The sequence below is a fragment of the Colias eurytheme genome, chromosome 31 (genome assembly GCF_061535395.1).
Source record: "Colias eurytheme isolate Ceu_HAF_F1 chromosome 31, ilColEury1 Martin Lab GWU primary, whole genome shotgun sequence".
In the NCBI taxonomy this organism is placed as follows: domain Eukaryota; kingdom Metazoa; phylum Arthropoda; class Insecta; order Lepidoptera; family Pieridae; genus Colias; species Colias eurytheme.
Window position 1 is genome coordinate 3,611,986 of NC_143010.1, and position 23,497 is coordinate 3,635,482.

The following is a 23,497-nucleotide window of genomic DNA, read 5'->3' on the forward strand; positions in this document are numbered from 1 at the left end:
GAGAATTTTTTTTGAATTCTTTATTTAATCTGACAGTTGATATTTTTATATTTAAAAACGGCAACACCACACTCCTGAGTCCTGACTCCACAGTTTTTTACTTGTCTAATGTTTTGTTGACTTGATATGTAGTTGTGAAATAAAATATTGTACAGTTTTGATTTACTGTTTCATAAAATTATCATTATAGAAGTATTGTTTTAATGAAACTAATTCTGTCATTGAATCGAGCAAGTTAAAATGGAATCACCTTTACAAAAAGTTTGTATTTGTTGCCACGAAGAAAGGGAAAATCTTAAAAGCCTTTTGAACTGCAATTTTACGTATATTTTGAATTGTCTTGTTAATAATGGGGTAAGTATCATCATTATTTATTACCTTTTTGGGTTGACTTTAGAAACGTGCGGCACGAATTTCGGCGCGATTTTAATTTTTATCGATCGGTAATGATGCCCCGAAACATACATTAGCGGCTTTTCGTGCGGAAACGTGTAATTACAGAGAAATCTTTTTTTTAATTTTTGAGATTATGTTCAAAATTGTTTGAGTTACATTGACAAAACTACAAGAATTGTGTTTGAAAGAGATAACAAATGTCTTAATCTACATATTAAAAACCATAGTTCATTCAAAAGCATGTTGCTGAGGGGACAAGAATTCATACGGATTATTGGCGAGCATATGATTGTTTGGGGCAATATGGGTATGTTCATAAAAAAGGTAATCACTCAGACCCAGACAACCCATTTGTTGCCTCTGACCCATTTGAGTCCCAGTGGCATGTTGTAAAAAGATTTTTTAAAAAAGATAACTATAACCACCCAGCAAACTTCGGTGATAATATAGAGTATGTGGAGACGATGGGTGGAAAAAAATAAAATGGATCCATTCATTGCCATTGTAAATTGTATCAAACATGTATACAAGATTTGAATAAATAATTATTAAAAAAAATGTTTTTATTGTATGTATATTGCATACAAATTGTTAATCACAGAAACGAATCTGTCCACCCCGATTCCACGTGGTACTTGTCTGTCATACACTAGAGTGTATTAAAAAAGTCGGAGGCGCGGAGGAGCGTGGCGCCCGCGTGTGCTGAGGAGCAGGCAGAGTCAAGCGAGCCAGAGTGGCTGAGGCTGGTCGCCAAAGGCGACCAAAAAGCTGAAGCTACGAAGGCGAGTGAAGACTCCTGTCTGCAACGAGGTACACGGGGGCAAGCGCCACGTTCTGCAGCGCCGGAGCAGTCAAGAAAGCCCATAATCTTCGTTATATTTCTAACTACATCACTACATAGTATAAAACAAAGTCACTTTCTCTATCCTTATGTCCCTTTGTATGCTTAAATCTTTCAAACTACACAACGGATTTTGATGCGGTTTTTTTTAATAGATAGAGTGATTCAAGAGGAAGGTTTTAGTATATAATTTATTAGGTTTAAGTCAAAGCGGGCGAAGCCGCGGGCGGTAAGCTAGTATAAATATAATCTCAAAAAAATTAAAAAAAAAATAGAAGGGGGGGTTTCCTCACCCCCCCACTTTATAGGGGGTCTCCCCTTACCTCCCCCCTCCCTTTCCCTCCCCTCCCCCCCTTAATTCGTGCCGCAAATTTCTAAAGAAATACCATAGTGTGTTCTATAGGAATTGGCATCTTGTTATAAGATGGCCGATTACATTTACTTTTTTTCTTGTTATATGATATCAAATACGAAATTAAATATACATCTTTTAAATTAAGTTGCAATTTGTCATTTAATAATTATTCAATTGTTAATTGTTTTGTCACCTTGAAAAGACTGAATAAATAAATAATTAAATTTATTTTATGAACACTTACGGCTGATTTTTCAATCCTTGGATAAAACTTATTCATCGAATAATGTATAAAACTACCATTTTAAAAACGTATTCTAATTGCCCGTATTTGACAGTTTACGTGACATTTCAATATTATCGTGTAATACTTTATTGGACGGATAAGTTTTAACCAAGCATTGAAAAATCGGCCCTTAATATAACAAAAATAATCATTTTAAATAAAAATAAATACAGTAAAAAAATAAACATCTTTAAAGAAAGACAGTATTAGCATAAAATAAATAAAGTTATATTATGTAATGGATATTGCTATTTAATATGCGGCCTTATCACTCGATAGTCATCGCTTCCAGTCAATTCTCGTTATTTTTATAATTTAGTTAATTGAACGTGTTGGCGATTAAATGATTGTAATACTTAAATTTTAATGTGTTTTTTATATGAACTTATTTATTTTTCTATATTTCAGTTGGCATTTGAAAATTATAATATTTGCGATGTGTGCCACATAACGCTGAAAAAAATAGACAAATTCAAAAACTATGTTGAGAAAAACAACAAATTACTGAACGAAAAACTTGCAAATAATCATGTAAAAGTCCCAAATCTATATAAATTTCAAACATCAAATATTGAATTAATATGGACAACCATAGACGGAAAACTAGAACACGAAACAAAAGAAGTATTTGATGATTTAAATATCGAAGTTAAAGTCGAGAATGACAATGACAGCGATTTGAAAATGGAACCGTTCGAAGTACCGACCATAGAAAATGAGAATTGGGAAGCATTGCCAGTTAGAAAGAAGAAACCTCTCACGCAGTTTCAAGCGAATTATGAGGGTAAAATTAATATTCTTACGATATCTATGGAAGACTTAATAAATGAAAGAATGGAGGAAGCAAAGGATAAGAAATATTTACGATTGCCATATAAATGTACTGATTGTATTGTGGCGTTTGATTTTGAAGATGCTTTGAAAGAACATAGGGATAAGAAACATAATGCGGTAAGGCAGTTTATCACCTTTTTTCATCTACTAGCTGTGCCGCGTGGTTTAATTCGCATTGCTCTGCTCCTGTTGGTCTTACCATGATTATATATTATAGCCTTAATATTATAGAGCTGAAGAGTTTGTTTGTTTGAACGTGCTTATCTCAGGAACTACTGGTCCGATTTGAAAAATTCTTTCCGTGTTAGATAGCCCATTTATCAAGGAAGGCTATAGGCAACATATCATCACGCTAAGACCAACAGGAGCGGAGCAACGCGGGTGAAACCGCGGGGCACAGCTAGTATCTTATAAAGAAAATGTTTGCCGTTTCTTTCAGACTGAAGGCAGTATCGTATGTACGATCTGCAAGTCAGTATTTAGCAGCCAAATGTCTTATAATGATCACTGGAAACGGCATATGAGAAGGTGAATATTAACATTTTTTTTGGTACAGCTGTTTCTATGGTTTCTTTTGGTCTTATCGTAATGACATATAGCCTATAGCCTTCCTCTATAAATGGGCTATCTAACACGAAAATAATTTTTCAAATCGGACCAGTAGATCCTGAGATTAGTGCATTTAAACAAACAAACAAACTCTTCAGATTCATAATATTAGTATAGATTTCATAGTAAATATATGTATCTAATGTATGTATATGCGAAAAAAATCTCAATTCGCTTTTTGTCTGTTGTTCAAATTAAAACTTTTGGCAGTCTGCAAACAAATTTTATAATCTAAACAAGCTTTTCGGAATCCGAGCTGTCGTTTTTGAGTATATCGCGAACGGACAGACAGTTTGTAAATGTAAACATTAATAAATAAATAATTATTAATCATTTATTTTCACAAATAATTTTAAAAATTAAAGTGACCTTAGGCTCCTAAGATAAAATATCTATATATACTGGGTGTAATCGTTAAGTGTGCACAGGCGATTATTCCGTAACTATTGCAGATATCAAAAAACTTTAAACTGATATAGAAAACCCTTTTGAAAAATTTTACTAAAATATAATAATAAAATTGTTTGTTTGTTTTGCTAATTATTATATTTCTTATATTGCAGATACGAATGCGCTGAGTGTGGCAAACGCAATAAGAATATTTACCCAATTCTGGGGCATTATAACGAGATACATGGCAACATTCCCGTTGAGTATTCGTGTAAATTGTGCGACTTTAGAACTAAGTGAGTGTTGCCCTTTTTATCTTCACCTGTGTGTTTGTATGTAACCGACTACTTTTTCTCGATTTTGCCCGGACAAACACGGATGGATTTAAACGGACAGATTTAGTGCAAACTGTGAAGATAATGCCTTTTTAGTTTTTATATTTGAAAATAATTTGATCTTCTGTTGTTTATGATTTTGTAATATACAACATCTGGTTTTCCACTAGTATTGTCATGTATCAAAGAAAAGTTTCAAGCAATGTTAATAATATAATTTTTTAAATAAAAAAAAATATATTTTCTAATATCAAAATTTGTGTATTATCAATCAAAATTTATTTGACCGCCTCCTTGGTACAGTGATTGACGCGTGAGCGTAGAAACGAGGGGTCCTGAGTTCGATTCCCGGTGGGGACGAAGAAGACGGTCAAAAAAAGAAAAAAAATTTTAGTGTGACGTATTTTATGAACGGCCCCTTGCCGGTTCTTCTATGTAAAAAATAAAAATTGCTTTCCGTATCTGTTGTAAATTGTAAAACTGTGTTATGACGATTCAAAAGTGCTTCTAGAGGAAGTCAAACTAACGAAATAATAAATGTTTGAGTTTGAAAATATATCCTATCCTATCCTACTTCCTTCTAATTTTATAAATGTGAAAGTTTGTGAGGATGGATGTGTGTGTAATTTTGTTACTCTTTCACGCAAATACTACTGAACTGATTACAATGAAATTTAGCACACATATAGAGGGTAATTTGGATTAACAAATAGGATAAATTTTATACCGGAAATCCCACGGGAACGGGAACTATGCGGGTTTTTCTGAGAAAACGCGGACAGAAAGCTAGTATACTATAATTATTAATTAATATAAAAAAAAATAATATATTTTTTTTATATTTAAAATTATTGTTTGCAGTTCGAATCGTAGTTACCGATACCACATGGACAAACATAGAACAGGAAATGTGCAATGCAAAGAGTGTGGCAACATTTTTGTTAACGCTACAGGATTGAAGAATCATATGCGGTGAGTTTTTATTATATCCATACTAATCTTCTTTATATATAAAAATGAATCGCAAAATGTAAGTAAGCGCATAACTTGAGAACGGCTGAATCGATTTCGATAATTCTTTTTTTATTAAGTATATTCCTTGAAGTACGAGGATGGTTCTTATGTAGAGAAAACGTAAACATGTACCACGGGCGAAGCCGGGGCGGACCGCTAGTCTATACATATAATAAAATCGTAGGAAAGTCAAAACTGTACATTGAATATTTTTTTAAAAGAATACATATTCCATGATCTATAATCGATATAGAAGCCAAAAATATAGTTTTTAGAATTTTTGTCTGTTTGTCTGTTTGTCTGTTTGTCTGTATGTTTGTCCGAGCTAATCTCGAAAAGTACTGCATAGATTGACTTCAAATTTTGCATGAATATTACTAACAGGTCGAGTGAGGTTTTTTTAAACATATTATCATGCTATCACCTCCGGGGGAGGAGCTGTGAACCTTTACTTTTCTTACGTATTCCGTGTACTACGACAGCGTACAATCTAAAGACTCATGTTTAAATGTTGTTTTTGAGTAAGCCATGCTATTATCTAGCTTTACACTATAAAAACTACGTCATTTACGTAATTTGGGCAGAGAAACTGTTTAATGAATCTTAGTACTATAAAGACAAATTTGATTCAGCGCCATCTATGAGATTTCGTAAAAATCAAATCAATTTACATGTTAACACTACTGAACACAATGTTAAAAATTAATAATTTAAATATAATTATGTTATTTATTTATTTAACTCTTTAACCCATAATAAATCTTCCCTTCCCTCTAAGGTGCGCTTATAATTCGTGTGAATATACTACATTTTTAAAAGTGAGGGTAGATGTATATTATTTTAAGTCAAACTTGACACCATTACAGTTAATCTAATATTGATTGTGTTCATTGGTTACATTTTTAAAAATCTTCGTGTTTTAATAATTCGATCACGAGGCGGGACTCTAATACAAAAAGGTTAGTTCGTTGATAATTATTATTCCTTCATCATATTTTACATGTTGTTAGTAATAATATACTTTGACTGTTAATACTTTTGTTCAGTATTTATCTGTATGATTATTGCTTGGTAATTAATATATTTTCATGTCGTATACCTAATTATAAACATAAGTGTGATGTGAAACTAGCTGGATTTATTTTTACACACTCACAGTCTTATATTTTGTGTTAATGTTAAAATAGTATTAATAATAGTGTAAATCATAATATTTTTTCAAAGTTAAAAATATTTTCTTTTTTCTGATGGTGTTGCCATCGAATTAAACCGCGCTGTCGTTTCGTTCACAAAAAGTCATGTTATTAGGACCGAATATGTAGCCGCCTCAACTTACGGAAACGAGGGTAACCTGCGTTGTCTGTTAGTTATTGTATAGTCGAATTTAACGTTACATGGAAATTGGAATCTAAATATATGTATACCTACTTATATTAAATCTGTAGAGGTCAATTCTGCACATGAAATATATTTCCTAAATAACTATTATTTTTCATATTCGTGAGCAGAGCAGCAACTCCATTTTTAAGCTTTCGTCGCGTGTGCGTTCTTAATGCGTGTATCTTAATGGTTAAAGCTACACAGAAATCAAGTATGAAAGAAATGTTCTCCATATTATATAAAAAATATCTCCCGACATCATAAATGTCTATCTTTTATGGTTGAGCTTAGGAGTTCAAAGCTTCCTGATTATATTTGTCTACTAGCTGTCCCCGCGACTTCTTTCGCGTGGAATAGTGACTATGGGACCTATGACCATGGGCTCAGGGTGGGGCAACAATAAAAAATCATTTTTATTTTCATGCTCCCACTCCCACTCGCACTCCCACGCCATATGCCACGTTCAGTCCCAATCCCACGCCCACGCCCACTCACCTTCACAATTATTACCTACCAGATCAAAGCCAGGGTAAGCGCCCCACCCAGCCCCACCGTGGCTACGCCCATGCTGAATTACTACTTAAGATACAATTATTGAGTAAATACGTACTAAAGTCCGGTCGCGAAGCAGAAAGAATTTCGTACAATGACCTCTTTACCTACTGACAGTGGTCACAAACATTTTTGAATGAAGTGCAGTTTACATGAAATATTTGGAGGAGAAAATGTTTTTTACGTCCTCTATTCATTTACAATACTTATTAGTTAGTTACATTTTAACTTTTTGAATAACAACGATATATTATATAAAAAAAAGTGTGCGTGTACACACATAAGAAGTGAAACTTCTTTATGACCTTATTTTTCAAAAAATAATTTACTATGTAGGTACAATATAACAGAAATACGTTATTCTAACACGCGATTTCGACTTAGGCGGATTTTGATTGGACATAAAGAGTTTGAGGTTTATTCTTATAAATTTTGAATTCACAAAATCATAATTGAACACCTGACACCAATCAAGCAAACACAAACCTTACGCTCTCAGGTTAAAGGTTTACAATCCCTAAGGACGGCGGTCATTGCACCTGTGCGAGCAAGACACATTATTTTTACAAGGGAGTGACAGTGACAGGTAATAACAGGTTAATGTACGAAATTCTTCCTGCTCCGCGACCGGACTTTACCATAAATAATTAAAAGAATTGTTATTAAAATTTCTTACTAAACTGAGCTAAAAAACTTACGTACCAAATTATTAAAGAAAAACAAGAAATGAAATGCCTAACCTATACCAAATAGTTACTACATAATGTAATTAAAAATTATGATTAGTATATAATATCGAAAATCGAAAAAGAAATGCCTAACTAATTCTACGTAAAATTTCTTTTAAATTATGTCATAATGTTTTTTAGGAACCAGGGGGGGGAGAGGAGCAAATTCTATTTCCTTCCTTTCTTAAACGGATGTTTTTAATAATCTATGGTGTAGCCACTGATCAGCTTAATCAAATCCAGCAACAAATCCAAATTAGATCTTTCCTGTCTCACGCACGTAACTAAAGGCTGAAGAGAGAGAGAGCACGTAACTAAACCGTTTAGACGAAGAAAAGTGTATAGAAAAAGGAATAAATAATTTCATAAACTTCCCGACGATCTTTAAAAATAACTTTCATTTTTTTCATTCCCACTTTTACCCCTATGTAGGTATAATAAGTGGATGAACCAATTTTGATACACTTTATCTAAGAACCAGCGTCGGAAAATATTCTGCCTAACAAAAAAACCGCATCTAATTCGGTTTACCTGTTAGCCAGCTACGGTGCCATAGACAGACACACACACACACACACAGAAATACATAGCGGTAAACACATAACACCAGTCTTTTTGCGTCGGGGGTTAAAAATATAATACGACATAATTTAAAGGACATTTTATGTGGAAAATTTACCTATACACCAGGGTAGATAATTTTTGAAACAAAAAAAAATCGCAGTAGGATGAAACCCATTAGAAAAGGATATGATAAAAATGTAAGGAAAAATAAATTACGGTCAATCGGAGTTCGGGAAGTGGGAGGGGGGGGAGCTTTTAAGAGAAAAAAATGGTTTCTCTCGATTTCTCGATAATAATAACACCTGCTAATTTTTTTCTACATATTTTAATTGTACAGACATCACTTTTCCACAATTTTATTATATGTATTGCTTCACAAGCATTGGCAGACGACAAGCGCTTGTCGCCATCCGTCGCGATTTGAACTGAGCGTTCCCACGGCATGTGTGCGTATGGCAAGCACTGGCGAGCGACAAGCGCGCCGATTCCCATGGCATGTGGTGTGGTGTGGCGCGGTCGGATTTGTGAAGCAAACATGTCGTGGGAATCAGGCTTTAACTTAATTTTTATTCACCCGCATCAGTGCCACCTAAAAAATCTTTATATCGAAATTCGAGCAAAGTTAAGAAAATGAGAAATAAGAGTTCTCAAGGATCGTTAGAGATAAGAGGCTTACTATTGACCGAAAACAACATGTGTTATGCCGAACCTGAAACCGCTTCACAACGAGAATTGCGGCTCACAGCTGACCGCGAACGGCATGTACTATCCTGTGAGACCGAAACCTTCACTGAGAGGGTATAACGTCTCACAGCTGATCGCAAATGGCATATTATACTATCCCGTGAGACCGAAACCCTCACTGAGAGGGAATTACGTCTCACAGCTGATCACGATCGTCATATTTTATCTCGAGAATCTGAAACTTTTACTCAATATGAAGACCGTTTGACAAATAATAGGGTGCACCATAATATTATTCGATCTCTCGAAGATGAACATGAGCATAAGCAATGACTAGAGTAGGGACGCGAATATTACCATTATTTGAGACAAGAACGATTAATAAGTTTGTTTAATGAAAGATTAAGAATTGAAACTATTGGTCTCTTGAAACGGACGAATAGCGAGAGGCCCGTCTTACTGCAGACAGATTTCGACATAGTCTTAATGACTTAGAGGTAAACATAGAAGATCAATCTACAAATTCGGTGGTGTGGTCCGACAAATATAAAAGTGGGTTTGCTTATAACCTCACAATTGATTACCTACAGATCATCTTCTGTATAGGCGATATTAACGTAGTATGTTCTTTTTGTAATGCTTTAAAGTGGAGTAAGGAGTCGGCTTTCGTTTGAAGATACGCCGGAACCTTTGAAATCACTACTTTTAAGTTTTAGAGGAACATGTGCAATCTAAACAGTTCTTAGACAATATTAGCTCTTATAGTATTGCGTTTTAAATGATCCTTTGGTGCTCAACAATTATCAGATGCTCCTTTCATTCTTACTTTTAAGATACAAGGTCAAGTTTATCATTTGATAGGATCCCTTTTGCCTGAAGGCCAACCTAAGTTTCTTTAAATATATTTTGTATTCGACTACGACGAATAATCGAATACAAGAAATCAATATTTCTCGAATTTAAAACTGAACTCATTTCACAATTTTAGAACATGTTAATTCATCAGGTTAATCCGTATATATGCGTTTTAAATCGACATTAGAAGCTTTTCCTCAAGATGGTGATATTAATATAAAATTGGTATAAATGCCGATAGACGGAAGTCTATCAGCACTCAGGAATTCCCTGAGCGTGTTATAACGCCCAGGCCACAGTATTACAATTTTTCCTACAGTAGGGCGACGAATGTATTTTCGCATAGCAACGGAGGGGAACTCGTGGGGGGTAAAGTGACGCGGGCCACGTACCACAAACATGCTTAGTTTGTGGTACCGAGCGCGAAAGAAAGTCATCGTGTTTTTAGTAAAGTTACTATGTAAACTAACGTAATTTATTACTTAGGTACATATTCTATAATGGTGCGCTCAAACTGTTAATCTACATTTAATTTAGATTATTATTTTAATTACTAAGAAATGTAGAATTTAAATCACATTCATTCATGTTTTCCTCAGATATTCGATGTCTATGATTTTCGATGATTTTAAGATTTTCTTATCAGAGTATTCAATTTTAATGTAGTTAAATTTTATAAGAGACAATTAAGAACATTCAAAAATAAAGTGTCACGTATTTTTTTTAAACGACGAATGACGAAAAACGACCGAATCGCGGACGAAGTCGCGGGCAACAGCTAGTCTATAATATAAAAATGAATCGCAAAATGTGTTGGTAAGCGCATAACTTGAGAACGGCTGAAGCGATTTCGATAATTCTTTTTTTATTATATTCCTTGAAGTACGAGGATGGTTCTTATGTAGAGAAAACGTAAATATGTACCACGGGCGAAGCCGGGGCGGACCGCTCGTATTATAAATGCGAAAGTTACTCTGTCTGTCTGTTACTCAATCACGCCTAAACTACTAAACTAATTTTCATGAAATTTGGTATGGAGATATTTTGATAACCGAGTAAGGACATAGGCTACTTTTTATGCCGAGAAAATGACGCAATCCCGGAAATCCCACGGGAACGGGAACTATGCGGGTTTTTCTTTGACTGCGCGGGCGAAGCCGCGGGCGGAAACCTAGTAGGCTGTATATCATCACGCTAAGACCAACAGGAGTGGAGCATTGCGGGTGAACCGCGGGTCACAGCTAGTAACCAATATTATAAATCTTTATTCTATACTAGTTTTATAAAGCTGAAGAGTTTGTTTGTTTGTTTATTTGAACGCGCTAATCTCGGAAATTACTGGTCCGATTTGAAAAATTCTTTCGGTGTTAGATAGCCCATTAATCGAGGAAGTTTATATATATCATCACGCTAATACCGATAGTACATAGTTATGTAGTTACTTGCTGTTCCCCGCGGTTTCACCCGCGTTGCTCCGCTCCTGTTGCTCTAAAGCGTGATGGTATACGTGCCTATAGCCTTCCTCGATAAATGGGCTAGGTACTGGCCGAATAAGGAAAGCTGGCATCTTCACAGTACTCACACATAATGCAATTTTACTATACAGTATGTTCAAAAATAAATGCGATAGACTTGAATTGTAAAATGAGTGCGTTTTAGATGAATATAATTATGAAAGCTCTCTTAATTTATATGTAAAATTACAATTGAAAAGTAACTCAATCGATGAACTTAATTATTTATTCTCATAATCAATTGTAATAAAGTATTGATAATCATTCAATTAACAAAGGAGAATGACCACGGGTGGTATCGGTAAAATTTTAGTTGTGCCACGTATTCGTGATATTGTTAATTCCTATTTGTATTTATAATGATCATATGTATCAATATTAAGTCTTAATTATACCGGATAAATAGAAATAAAAGTAAAAGTTTTTGTTTTGACACATATATCTATCTCTCTTGCAAGCGTCCTGCGTCATATGTCATAGTTTCTATTTGAAATGAATGTTGAATGAATATGTTCGACGCATTGTTCGACGTTATTTATTTTGAAATAATGTTTATTACGATTTATTTTTCACATTTATCTTGTAAATTAAAATATTACTTATGTAATAAATGTAAAACTTAACGTTCATCGTTAGTTTAAACTCGATAAAGTATTTTTTTGAAGCGTTGAATAAAACTTTTGTTTTATTTTTATTGTCGTGAACTGCGGCTTATTTACATAAAAACTTTAATCGTTTCTAAAAGTACTAACATCAAGCTTTAAATTGAGCTATATTTCATCTTGACACAATAAGTTTGATTGCGATACCAAGTGCCATAGTCACTTGGGCAATCTCCTTTCATGTCATATTCAAAACTAGCGGTCCGCCCCGGCTTCGCCCGTGGTACATATTTACGTTTTCTCTACATAAGAACCATCCTCGTACTTCAAGGAATATAATAGAAAAGAATTATCGAAATCGGTTCAGCCGTTCACTCGTGATGCCGTGACAACGCGAAACGGGTGCAGACCCGCCGCCTTTTTATAGCTCCCGCCGCGAAGCGCGTCGAACGCGGCAACTGATACTTACACAAAAATAATCCTTATGGCATGATTCTGTATTCACGCGCGATGACTTATAGCGTATTTCATGTATAACTTTGGTGTTTCTACACCGATTTACATGATTCTTTTACTATAACCTGCCCAGGTGTATGAAGAATAATTGTGCCAAATTTGGCTAAAATCCGTCGTGTAGTTTTTGTTTCTATAACGAATATACAGACAGACAGACAGACAGACAGACAGACAAAAATTTTACTGATTGCATTTTTGGCATCAGTAGCGATCCCTTATCACCCCTTCATAGTTTTTTTTAAATATATTTCATGTACAGAATTGGCCTCTCTACAGATTTATTATAAGTATAGATTACGATAAAAGCAATACAAATAACACATGCGCTCACTCCCAATAAACAATACAAGCGAAACCCTAGCACGTAAGAGATAAGGCTACATTACAATAAAAGCTGTATAATTGTTCAGCTATGTATGAAAATTTTAACTTACGGCGTTTACATTTTGTTTACAAAACCTATTTAAATGATTACATAATTAACCTAGGTAGAGTAAACAAAATATTCTTATCCGCGTGCCGCAAAGTATCTCGTCGAATATATTATTTAGTAGTAGATATACCTAACGTCTTTGTTTAAATAACATCACCCTGTATTTATGAACAATTGCAAAATAAAAACAATAACTGTCTCCTTCACCCTCATAAGCTAATCTGCGCGCGAGAGAGACTGGCAGACTTTTCATGATGCGTATGCAGTATGACGTCACGCCGCGTGCGTCTTCACAGACACTACACATGTGCAATGTGTAAATGTGTTGACGTTCCAGCTCTTCTTAATCGGCCTGTATCGAACACCGAAAGAATTTTTCAAATCGGACCAGTAATTCCTGAGATTAGCGCGTTCAAACAAACAAACTCTTCAGCTTTATAATATTAGTATAGATAAAGGGAAATTTTACCTTCTAGAACAGTACACAAAACCATCGCCTACCTACACAAATGTGATGTGTGCGGAAAGTCATACAAACGTCGGTGCGCACTCTATACACACAAACAGACACACACACAAACCGGCGCGTACTGTGTCTTGTGTGATCTAACGTTTAAAACTCAATCTACGTTGATACAACACTTGAAAATGAGTTCTAAACATGTTAGCGATGATTTAAAGAGGTAAGTGTATTTATTTACTACTTGCATCCCGCGTCTTCACCCACTTAAGTGAGTTTTCTTATGAAATATCAGAATAAAAAGAAGCCTGAGTTATTTGGTCTACCTAATTGTCTTTCATATTTCCTAATTGTATTTTTTTTATAATTTTTAAGCTTTTTGCGCTTTCTCTATATGTATAAACAATATGAGTGCGAAATTTCAACTCTCCTCAAAAGGGGTGCCAAGTTTTTGTCTCACGTAATATGTACCTAGTTCATATTACATATATAGAAGATTATTACAGGTAAATTAGCTTGGAGAAATTTTTGCGTTTGTAGTAGTGTATGGTCAGCAAATAAAATAAAACAACATTTTATTTTTAGTTTTTATTTTATACAGGGTTACTTGTAAAACACCAGCAACCTCGCAGGACAAGATAGCTAACATCATAAATAACAACATTTGTTCTACGACTTTTGGCATAACGCAATAAATTATTTTTAAATGATTTTTTAAACTTTTATTGTACTCTCCTTACATTTGTAAGTCTATGTTCTATTAATTATCGGATGGACGACGCGACGCCCCCTTCCCCCTCTCGTTCGCTTTTTGTTTACGTAATTTTTGGGAGGCGTAAAGTTTATAATATTCAGACGGAAAATTAAATGAATATTTATTTTTGTATGAAAATAAAATCTAACAAATTATCAAAAGTCGAAATGTTGTTACTTCTGATGTTAGCTATCTTGTCCTGCGAGGTTGCCGGTGTTTTACAAGTAACCCTGTATATATAAGGGATTTTAAATTAAACTATATGTGTTTCTCCCTTAGATCATTAAGTAATGGATGGAGCACGCTGGCAAATGTTCTAACTAAACTTTCTGCCGGTTTTGGTGCGGGGAGGGTAACTCACACTTTGAAACACAATCACACGTTCACAAAAATAATTTGTGTCTTTACAAACTCAAACTATTACAAAATGGACAGACTAGCATGTTTTTGCACACATACATCGATTACACAGAAAAATCTCTATACATATACGTAATAATACAATCGCTCTAAAGGGATGTAACCATATCGATATTACAAAAATAATAATTTTGTTGAAATTAGAAATAACATTAATATTATATTCATAAAAAATACTACACAGGTCATTTGTAACGTTTTCATCATTATTATATGCATATGAAAAAACAATAAAACGCCATTTTATTTGTATTTGAATATGTATTAATTATTCAACACATCACATATTATATTCAATAAAATAAATATCGGTCCAGAAATTTTTATTATTTCTGTACCGAGGTGTCCATTCTGATTTTCTCCGACAGCATTCAATCCACCTTAGCCTTAAAGCAGGATTTTTTGTATATCTGAAATATACGCAATATTCGTACATACATATAAATAAAGTAGCTGCTCCGCGCGGTTTCACCCCCGTGGCTCCACTCCTGTTGGTCGTAGCGTGATGATATATACCTTCCTCGATAAATGGGCTATCTAACACCGAAAGAATTTTTCAAATCGGACCAGTAGTTCCCGAGAATAGCGCGTTCAAACAAACAAACAAACAAACAAACTCTTCAGCTTTATAATATTAGTATAGATTACATAATAGAAAGGTTACAAGATTAACATTACAAAAAAAACGGCTAAATGCGAGTCGGACTCGCGCACGAAGGGTTCCGTATCATTAAAATGTTCTGCCAGTTAAAAGTAACCGAGCGTAAATTTTAATAAATATATACAAGACTTACAAAATAAACATTATACTCCTTTTTATGCAGTTGTGTAAAATTTTAATATAATAAAGATTAATTCTCATCTCATTTCAAATTATACTTAGAAAAATATTTTTTTATCGACGTTCAAGTTAAAAGCAGTCCGTCACTAAGAAAGTCGTAAAAATTAACGACCTTTTAAGCGACGAGTTTTTAAATTCAACTCTATCACTAAGTTCATAAAGATTAAATTTGAATTTCTCTTCAAGATAGTCTCGCTACATCACTTTATAGTCTCGTGGGGAGTGCGGTTCAATATCGCGTTCTAAATTCAACTTTATCGCTTAGTTCATAAAGATTAAATTTGTATATTTTCTCTTCAAGATAGTCTCGCTACATCACTTTATAGTCTCGTGGGGAGTGCGGTTCAATATCGCGTTCTAAATTCAACTTTATCGCTTAGTTCATAAAGATTAAATTTGTATATTTTCTTTCCATGATAGTCTCGTGAGGCCGCATCAATGATCGAGTACACACATGACTCGATTATTTGTCTTGATCATATCGCTAAACGATACATCGACGATTATTAGAAATTGCATTTAATTAGAAATGTACGTTAAAAAAATAAAAAAATATACACAAATGAAAGGTTATTCCATCTTTTTTAATATTCGACATGTTTGAATTGCTTCTGCAAGACTTGACAGTGCAAAACGGCATTTTAAGCGGAGCACTCGCAGACGTCCTTTCGATGTTTTACGAATACGCAGAGTGTTCGTAATCGATTACGCAAGTAGTTTTTATGAAAGCATAAGATTTTTCGATTCGAATAATCTTATACCTCGGCAAAAGGGGAAACGCCTGCGTGTGTTATCCATTACTTAATGATCTAAGGTTTCTCCTCTGAAAAAGATGAGACTTTATTTTAATATTTGCACATTTAACATACATATAACTTTTACATTAACAATGTTACTAAAATGAAAAATTTACTAACCTGAAAAAGAAACGACATTTAAAGTTTAATTCTTTAGTTTGAGAAGTCAAAGGCTTGCCTCGACCATGTTTTAACACTGGAGCCATATTGAATTAACAATATAAAGTTACAACACTTACACACAAATTAAACACTAGTTATGGCCCTGCCTTCATACAAAACTGCTGAATACGCCGTTCGCACGGGAATAGAATGTGGATGCGATTTCCCTTATAGCATCCAAGCTTACGTCTTTATAATTATTAAACTGTATAAATTCATTCTTTAACTCCGGTCTGCATCGTGCAGACATGGGTGTAAAAGTCTCATTTTAGCTATTAAATGTAGTTTTTAAGTACATCTGAGTTTTCATTTGGGGCCTCCGGCTGCGGGACATGTAATTCACTTCAACAAATATTATAACAATAATAACAAATAATAACAACAATCAACAAATACAAAATTTATCAATTAAACTACGTACATAATAATTATAATTTTTGAATGAAATGTGCTTTATGTTCTAACGCTACCAAACGACTGCACGTGGCACCTGCGGACAGCGTAAACTGGTTTATTCTGGTTTTGTGCGTGTTTCCACTTTCCACTATCAAGTGACGATTTATTTATTTGTTTTGTTTCGTAATTATTATGGTCAAATATTAATTATGAAACAAATTATTATGGACACAATATTTTATTGTTTCACGGTAGTCGCCTTGTCGTTTGCTCAAGGACGTAAAATTGAATGATATATTTTTTTTTATAAAGTCAAAACCATTTTCTTTCAAATAAAAACTTGTTTTTATTGAAAACAAAAGTGTTGCTAGGAATAAGTATAAAGTTAAATAGTAATGTTAGGATATCGAAACATTTTTGTATAGGCCAGAACGATATAGTGGAAACGCGCTCTAAGATCTGAGTAATATACACACCACTACATATGCAAAAATTTCTCCAAGCTAATTTACCTGTATATTCTTAGATGTAACTTTTGATTTAATATTTTTGTGGAAGAATAGTTGTTACTATTTCCTGTCAAAACATTTTTAGCTGTCTAAAACTATAAATTTCCGCTTTCCTTTGACTTGTGGCGCATTCGTACGAATCAATTATGGGGGGGGGGGGGGGGGCGCTCGGACGTTGTTTATACGACTTTTGACCCAACTATCCTCACTTTGCTAATAGTCGTTGACTTCCTGCGATTTGTTATCGATTGGGCAGACCTACATCAATTGGGCAGTTGTGTAGAATCGCATTACATTCTTATTACATTTCAAATAGGGATGTAACGATACATGATATTGCCGATACGATACCGATATTTGTAAAAAAATATCGGCGATACCCATACCGATACCCATATCGATGGCTTGGTAGAAAAATAAATAGCGAATTATGCATAAAAGTTACCAACATTTAACAGAGACTCAACTGTAAATCGTATTCTTTTAAATAAAAATGCCAAATCAAAAAACAAGAAAAACATTTATTTTAGTATTATTATTTTACAAAGTCAGTTAAACTTTAAGTAATACACATACAATCAGTAATCAAAGTTTACTATTGGTAGAGTTTTATTAGAAAACAAAGTGCCCGCGCGCTGGCGACCTCCCGCATTGTTCGGGCGTGGTTTTTTGAATTGTTTGATTTCGATATCGGTTGTTTTATAATCGGCGATACCTATATATCGGCTTGCCGATTATATGCCGATATCGGCCGATATATCGGTATTGGTATCGTTACATCCCTAATTAATACAATGAATAATAAAAATATTTCCTTTAAATTATTCAGATTCATATGCGACGAATGCGGTAAGAAATTCCTCACGAAATCATCTCTAGTGAACCACATCGAGTTTGATCACTTGAAGAGCCGCAAGTATTCTTGTGATAAGTGCTCTAAGGTATGAACATTACTTTTATTTTTTAATTACCTATATGCAACTATCTTCATAATATTTTTTACTCCTAGGAGTAAAAGTGCACGTAGAAGTATTCATACTTCATAATACATGCCAAAAAATTATTTTTGAAAATTTTGTCTGTCTGCTGTTCTCCGGCTTATTTTTAATAATTATATTCTATCCTTATAATATTTTTACTCCTTGGAGTAAAAGTGCCCCTAGGAGTATTCATACTTGTAATGGTAGTTTTACTCCTAGGAGCCAAAAAATATTTTTCAAATGTTTGTGTGTCTGTTGGCCCGTCCTGTCTGGCTTTCATTCAAAAATGACTATGCGAATTTTGAAGAAACATTTTTTCAATATAGGTTTTTTCCTCAACATAAAGATCGAGAAGATATAATCTTCTTATTTATAAAAATGAATCGCAAAATGTGTTGGCCGGTAAGCGCATAACTCGAGAACGGCTGAACCGATTTCGATAATTCTTTTTTTATTATATTCCTTGAAGTACGAGGATGGTTCTTATGTAGAGAAAACGTAAACATGTACCACGGGCGAAGCCGGGGCGGACCGCTAGTTTTACATAAATACTTTAATATGTTTTTCATATAAAAGTATTTATGTAAAATTATAGTCTTTAAAATCTACACACGCGTCAACGTCAAGTCGGAGGCATAGCAAGTCCTTTATAAATCATACATATTATATACTTATTACTTTTAGGTATTAACTAGCTGTGCCCCGCGGTTTTACCCGCATCACTACACTCCTGTTGGTTTTAGCGTGACCATAGGAATCTAAATAACAAGACACATAGAAGTGCTATAATGTCATAATTCGTATGAAAACCGCTGTCGCCAAAATCAACACATTCAAACCGAAAGCTAAACAGTACACACAAGTAAACTATGCATTTTATTGGACAGCTTGATTTTAGTGAAAACTAACTTAACTATTAAATTAAGCTTTTGAATATGTATCCTAACGCACGAATTTACGGTTTATTTTAGAATAACATCCCTAAGTATATGAGACTTTTTGCTCCAATACGAACAAACGTGATAATAAGAATGGTCGACTGTGTCATTCATTGTTATTTCGATTACTATGGTGACACTCGTAATACTTGTAAATATTCTATAATTTTAAGGAAAAACGGCATTATTTCTAAAAAAAAATATTTTCCGATGAAATATTATTCCTTTATAAGTATAATTTCAACTTGTGGAAGAATTTCCGCAATGGGAATTGCTGAAACACACCATGTATACACTCATACGTCTCCAGAGCAACTGAACAGTGACGAATGCACTGGTGATGTGAAAATCACCTGAGTGGCGACAAGGTCACGCACGCTTACGACTTCTAGTGTCTTGTTATTTAGATTTCTATGAGCGTGACGATGAATTATAGCCTATAGTCTTCCTCGAGAAATGGACTATCTAACACCGAAATAATTTTTCAAATCGGACCAGTAGTTCCTGAGATTGGCGCGTTTAAACAAACAAACTCTTCATCTTTATAATGTTAGTGTAGATATTAAAATTAACATTTGTACAGGTGTTCAAATATAAGAATGGTTTAAAACGTCACATGCTGCACGTACACGAAAACGTTCGTCCGCCGAGAAACAAAATTTGCGATCAGTGTGGTCGGGGATTTACTGTGAGTTCTCTATTTTATTTATTGATGATATTGATTTACTGTATATTTTTATATGGCAATAAGTTTAAACTGTCAGTGTCAAGTTTTAACGGTAGGATAACAGGATTTTTTGAAGTGAAACTTCTTTAGGCGCGTTGAGAGTAAAATTTCAAGTTCGCGGCGAACGCGTCGCCAAGGCCACGATTTTGGTATCTTACAATCTTGCTGAAAAAGTTTCACTTCTGACACGTGTGCTCGGCACACACGCGCTTTTGCACGCCTCATAAGCGAAGCGTTGAGGTGGGTACTACCTACTGTCACTTCGCGCAAAACATCTGATTTTTCAAACTTAAAATGTCTTTATGTATCATACATTGCACTTTTAAGATAATACATACACACACATATTAAGAAAAAACACTATTTTTAACGTTCATGATATTTTTGATGTCATTTTTGTTATTTAAACTAGTTAAAAAACAGTTTAAAAAAGTTCTGTCTTGGACGTCCGTGTGTCTGTATGTGCGGATCCTTTTTCTTGTTAACACGATAGCGACCGAAATACTTTACTAATCGAGTCTTTTTTTTTCTCTTACGCTTGAGTATGCTCAGGAATAGAACCCTTTCATTTTTCAGGGTCTGATTCGATGTGGTTTAATTGTTATTAAATAAACAAAAATAATAATTAATAAATATTTATTAAAAAAAATTATGAGGCGTGCACTTTTGGATTTTCCAAATTATTTTGTACTATAAACGACATTTTATTTATTTTAATTCTAGTAATATTACCATGTGATGCTCGTAATCAAAATTAAAAGCGTAGAGAATGTTATTTTCTACCTTTGTAAGATTCATAAATTGGTTATGTAATCATTATTGAGTAAATTATCAAGTGATGCACAATCTTATATATAAAAACTAGCGGTCCGCCCCGGCTTCGCCCGTGGTACATAATATTTACGTTTTCTCTTATATAAAAATGAATCGCAAAATGTGTTGGTAAGCGCATAACTCGACAACGGCTGAACCGATTTCGATAATTCTTTTTTTATTATATTCCTTGAAGTACGAGGATGGTTTTTACGTAGAGAAAACGTAAATATGTACCACGGGCGAAGCCGGGGCGGACCGCTAGTTATTCATAAAAATAATAACTCTTGCCTTTATAATATAATGGCTGTTTTGCTTGGTTCCACTAGTAGACGAACCCGCGGGCAACAACAACAATTTCTATAATTTATTTATTATTCTGGTACATCACAGCTGATAAACATAAACATACATACATACAAGTTACGGCCCTGCCTTAATACGAAACTGATGAATACGCCGTTCGCACGTTAGTCCGATTTCCCTGAGTTAGCATCCAAGCTTACGTCTTTATAATTATTAAAATGTATAAATTCATTCTTTAACTCCGGTCTGCATCGTGCAGACATGGGTGTAAAAGTCTCACTTTAGTCATTAAATGTAGTTTCTAAGTATATCTGAGTTTCTTTTGGGGCCTCCGGCTGCGGGAAATGTAATTTACATATAAATATATAATTTTAAATCAATACTTATATAGATAATTATTAACACAGAGCAAACATTTGCCTCACATACAAATATTTACCCCGGGTGGGAATCGAACCCACGACCAGGGGCTTGCAAGGTCACTACCAACCAAGTCAATATTATTATTAGTCAATATTTTTTTTCGTTACAGTCAACATCGATACTAAAAAATCATATTCGCACGCACACGGGCGAGAGGCCGCTCCACTGCCCGCTCTGTCCCGCGAAGTTCGCGCATTCGGGCGCGCTCTATACGCACAACAAGCTGCTGCATCAGCCGAAACGGAAGACTTGATGAATAAAATGATTGAATTTACGTGTTTTTTATTTATTTAACCCAGTTTATTGCATTAAAATTTACTAATAACCCTTTAAACCCTCAAAAAGTTGTTGAAAGAATGATTTGTAAAAGTAGAAAGGTGAAGATAGAAAAAAAAATGTTACGTTCGATTCGGTATTTCGGTAAAAAATAAAAAAATGAACGTGTGCCGCCGGGCATAGACAATCAGTTTACGTTTTTCATCTATACTTATAATAAATCTGTAGAGAGGCCAATTCTGTACATGAAATATATTTAAAAAAAAACTATGAAGGGGTGATAAGGGATCGCTACTGATGCCAAAAATGCAATCAGTAAAATTTTTGTCTGTCTGTCTGTCTGTCTGTCTGTATATTCGTTATAGAAACAAAAACTACCCAACGGATTTTAACTAAATTTGGCACAATTATTCTTCATACTCCTGGGCAGGTTATAGTAAAAGAATCATGTAAATCGGTGTAGAAACACCATAGTTATACATGAAATACGCTATAAGTCATCGCGCGTGAATACAGAATCATGCCATAAAGGATTATTTTTGTGTATCAGTTGCCGCGTTCGACGCGCTGCGCGGCGGGAGCTATAAAAATTAAAAAGGCGGCGGGTCTGCACCCGTTTCGCGTTGTCACGGCATCACGTGTGAATGGCTGAACCGATTTCGATTATTCTTTTCTATTATATTCCTTGAAGTACGAGGATGGTTCTTATGTAGAGAAAACGTAAATATGTACCACGGGCGAAGCCGGGGCGGACCGCTAGTATAAAATAATTTTAACAATATTTATTTTAACATAAAATACTTATCAGTTAAGTACAATAAAGCAAACCAAAAATATTTATTTAAATGTTTACTGTTTATTCATATTCCGATTTGAGATCATCATTTTCGATCAATATTTCAATATTTTTATCTAATATTATTCCATCGTTCGTTTCTTTCTCATTTTTAGTATTGTCTTCAATAATAATATCTTCGTTCTGAATCTTTTCATGATTATATTTTGAAACATCGTCAAAATCAGCTTCGGTTATATCTTTATTCATTTTAGATTTAAGATATCGTTGTATCGATAGAAGTTCTTCAAAAAGCTTACTTTTAAGTGTGTTATTTAAATTCTTATATTTATCAAAAACAAGAATATTTAATGCGTTTTTCACTAACTTCCTTAATTCTTCATTAGTTTTTGGAACGTTCTCAAGTTTAAGAAGTATTTTATTCAATTTCTCTACATCATTTTTGTCATAATATTTGTCCAGTTTTGATAGTAACAATTTAATTGCCTTGTAGTTTTTGTTATCAGCCGATTTTCTTGCATGTATTCTCAAAATTTTTGGATTCTCACGTATATATTTTATAACTGAGCTATACTTATCACCTAATAAACTTGAAAGTGGTATATTATTATTAATATGTTCATCCACTTCTTTAATAAACACTCTGGTTATTTTTTCAAAATCTTTATCATCAAAATTATTTACTCTCCTTGCCAAGTTTTCGATAACAACACTCATTTTATTTTTTTATTTGGTTCGAGCATAGCCTTGATAGGGTTCAATAGATTTTGAAGTCGATTAAGAAAGTTTTTAATATCAGCAATGCTATGATTAGATTCATGTTTTGGAAAGAATTGTAACGATGTTTCAAGTTCTAGATTTACGCTTTTTGGATCTACCTTTGCCGTGATAGCTGTAAAAATTCAAGTTTAACTATTATAAACTTGAATTTGTTAATTTCTAGCATGGTATAGTTTTCTACAACGACGTCATGTTTCTAGTACGGTATCTATTTATTCCAGTTTGGTATAG

At 34.0% G+C, this 23,497-nt stretch overlaps 1 protein-coding gene across 2 annotated transcripts; it reads left to right on the forward strand.

Annotated features, from left to right (window-relative positions):
• The first annotated feature begins 112 nt into the window (after positions 1-112).
• On the forward strand, positions 113-21,688 carry LOC149895516 (zinc finger protein 711-like). Of its 2 annotated transcripts, XM_090118766.1 has the most exons (9): positions 113-354; positions 2,287-2,829; positions 3,152-3,240; positions 3,885-4,007; positions 4,908-5,018; positions 13,365-13,571; positions 18,057-18,168; positions 19,729-19,833; positions 21,524-21,688. In XM_090118766.1, the coding sequence occupies exons 1-9, from the start codon at positions 241-243 to the stop codon at positions 21,665-21,667; spliced, it is 1,548 nt and encodes a 515-aa protein (XP_089974892.1). In that variant the 5' UTR covers positions 113-240; the 3' UTR covers positions 21,668-21,688. The 2 variants fall into 2 exon arrangements, with proteins under 2 accessions (XP_089974892.1, XP_089974893.1); XM_090118767.1 differs by lacking the exon at positions 13,365-13,571.
• The last annotated feature ends 1,809 nt before the right edge of the window (positions 21,689-23,497 follow it).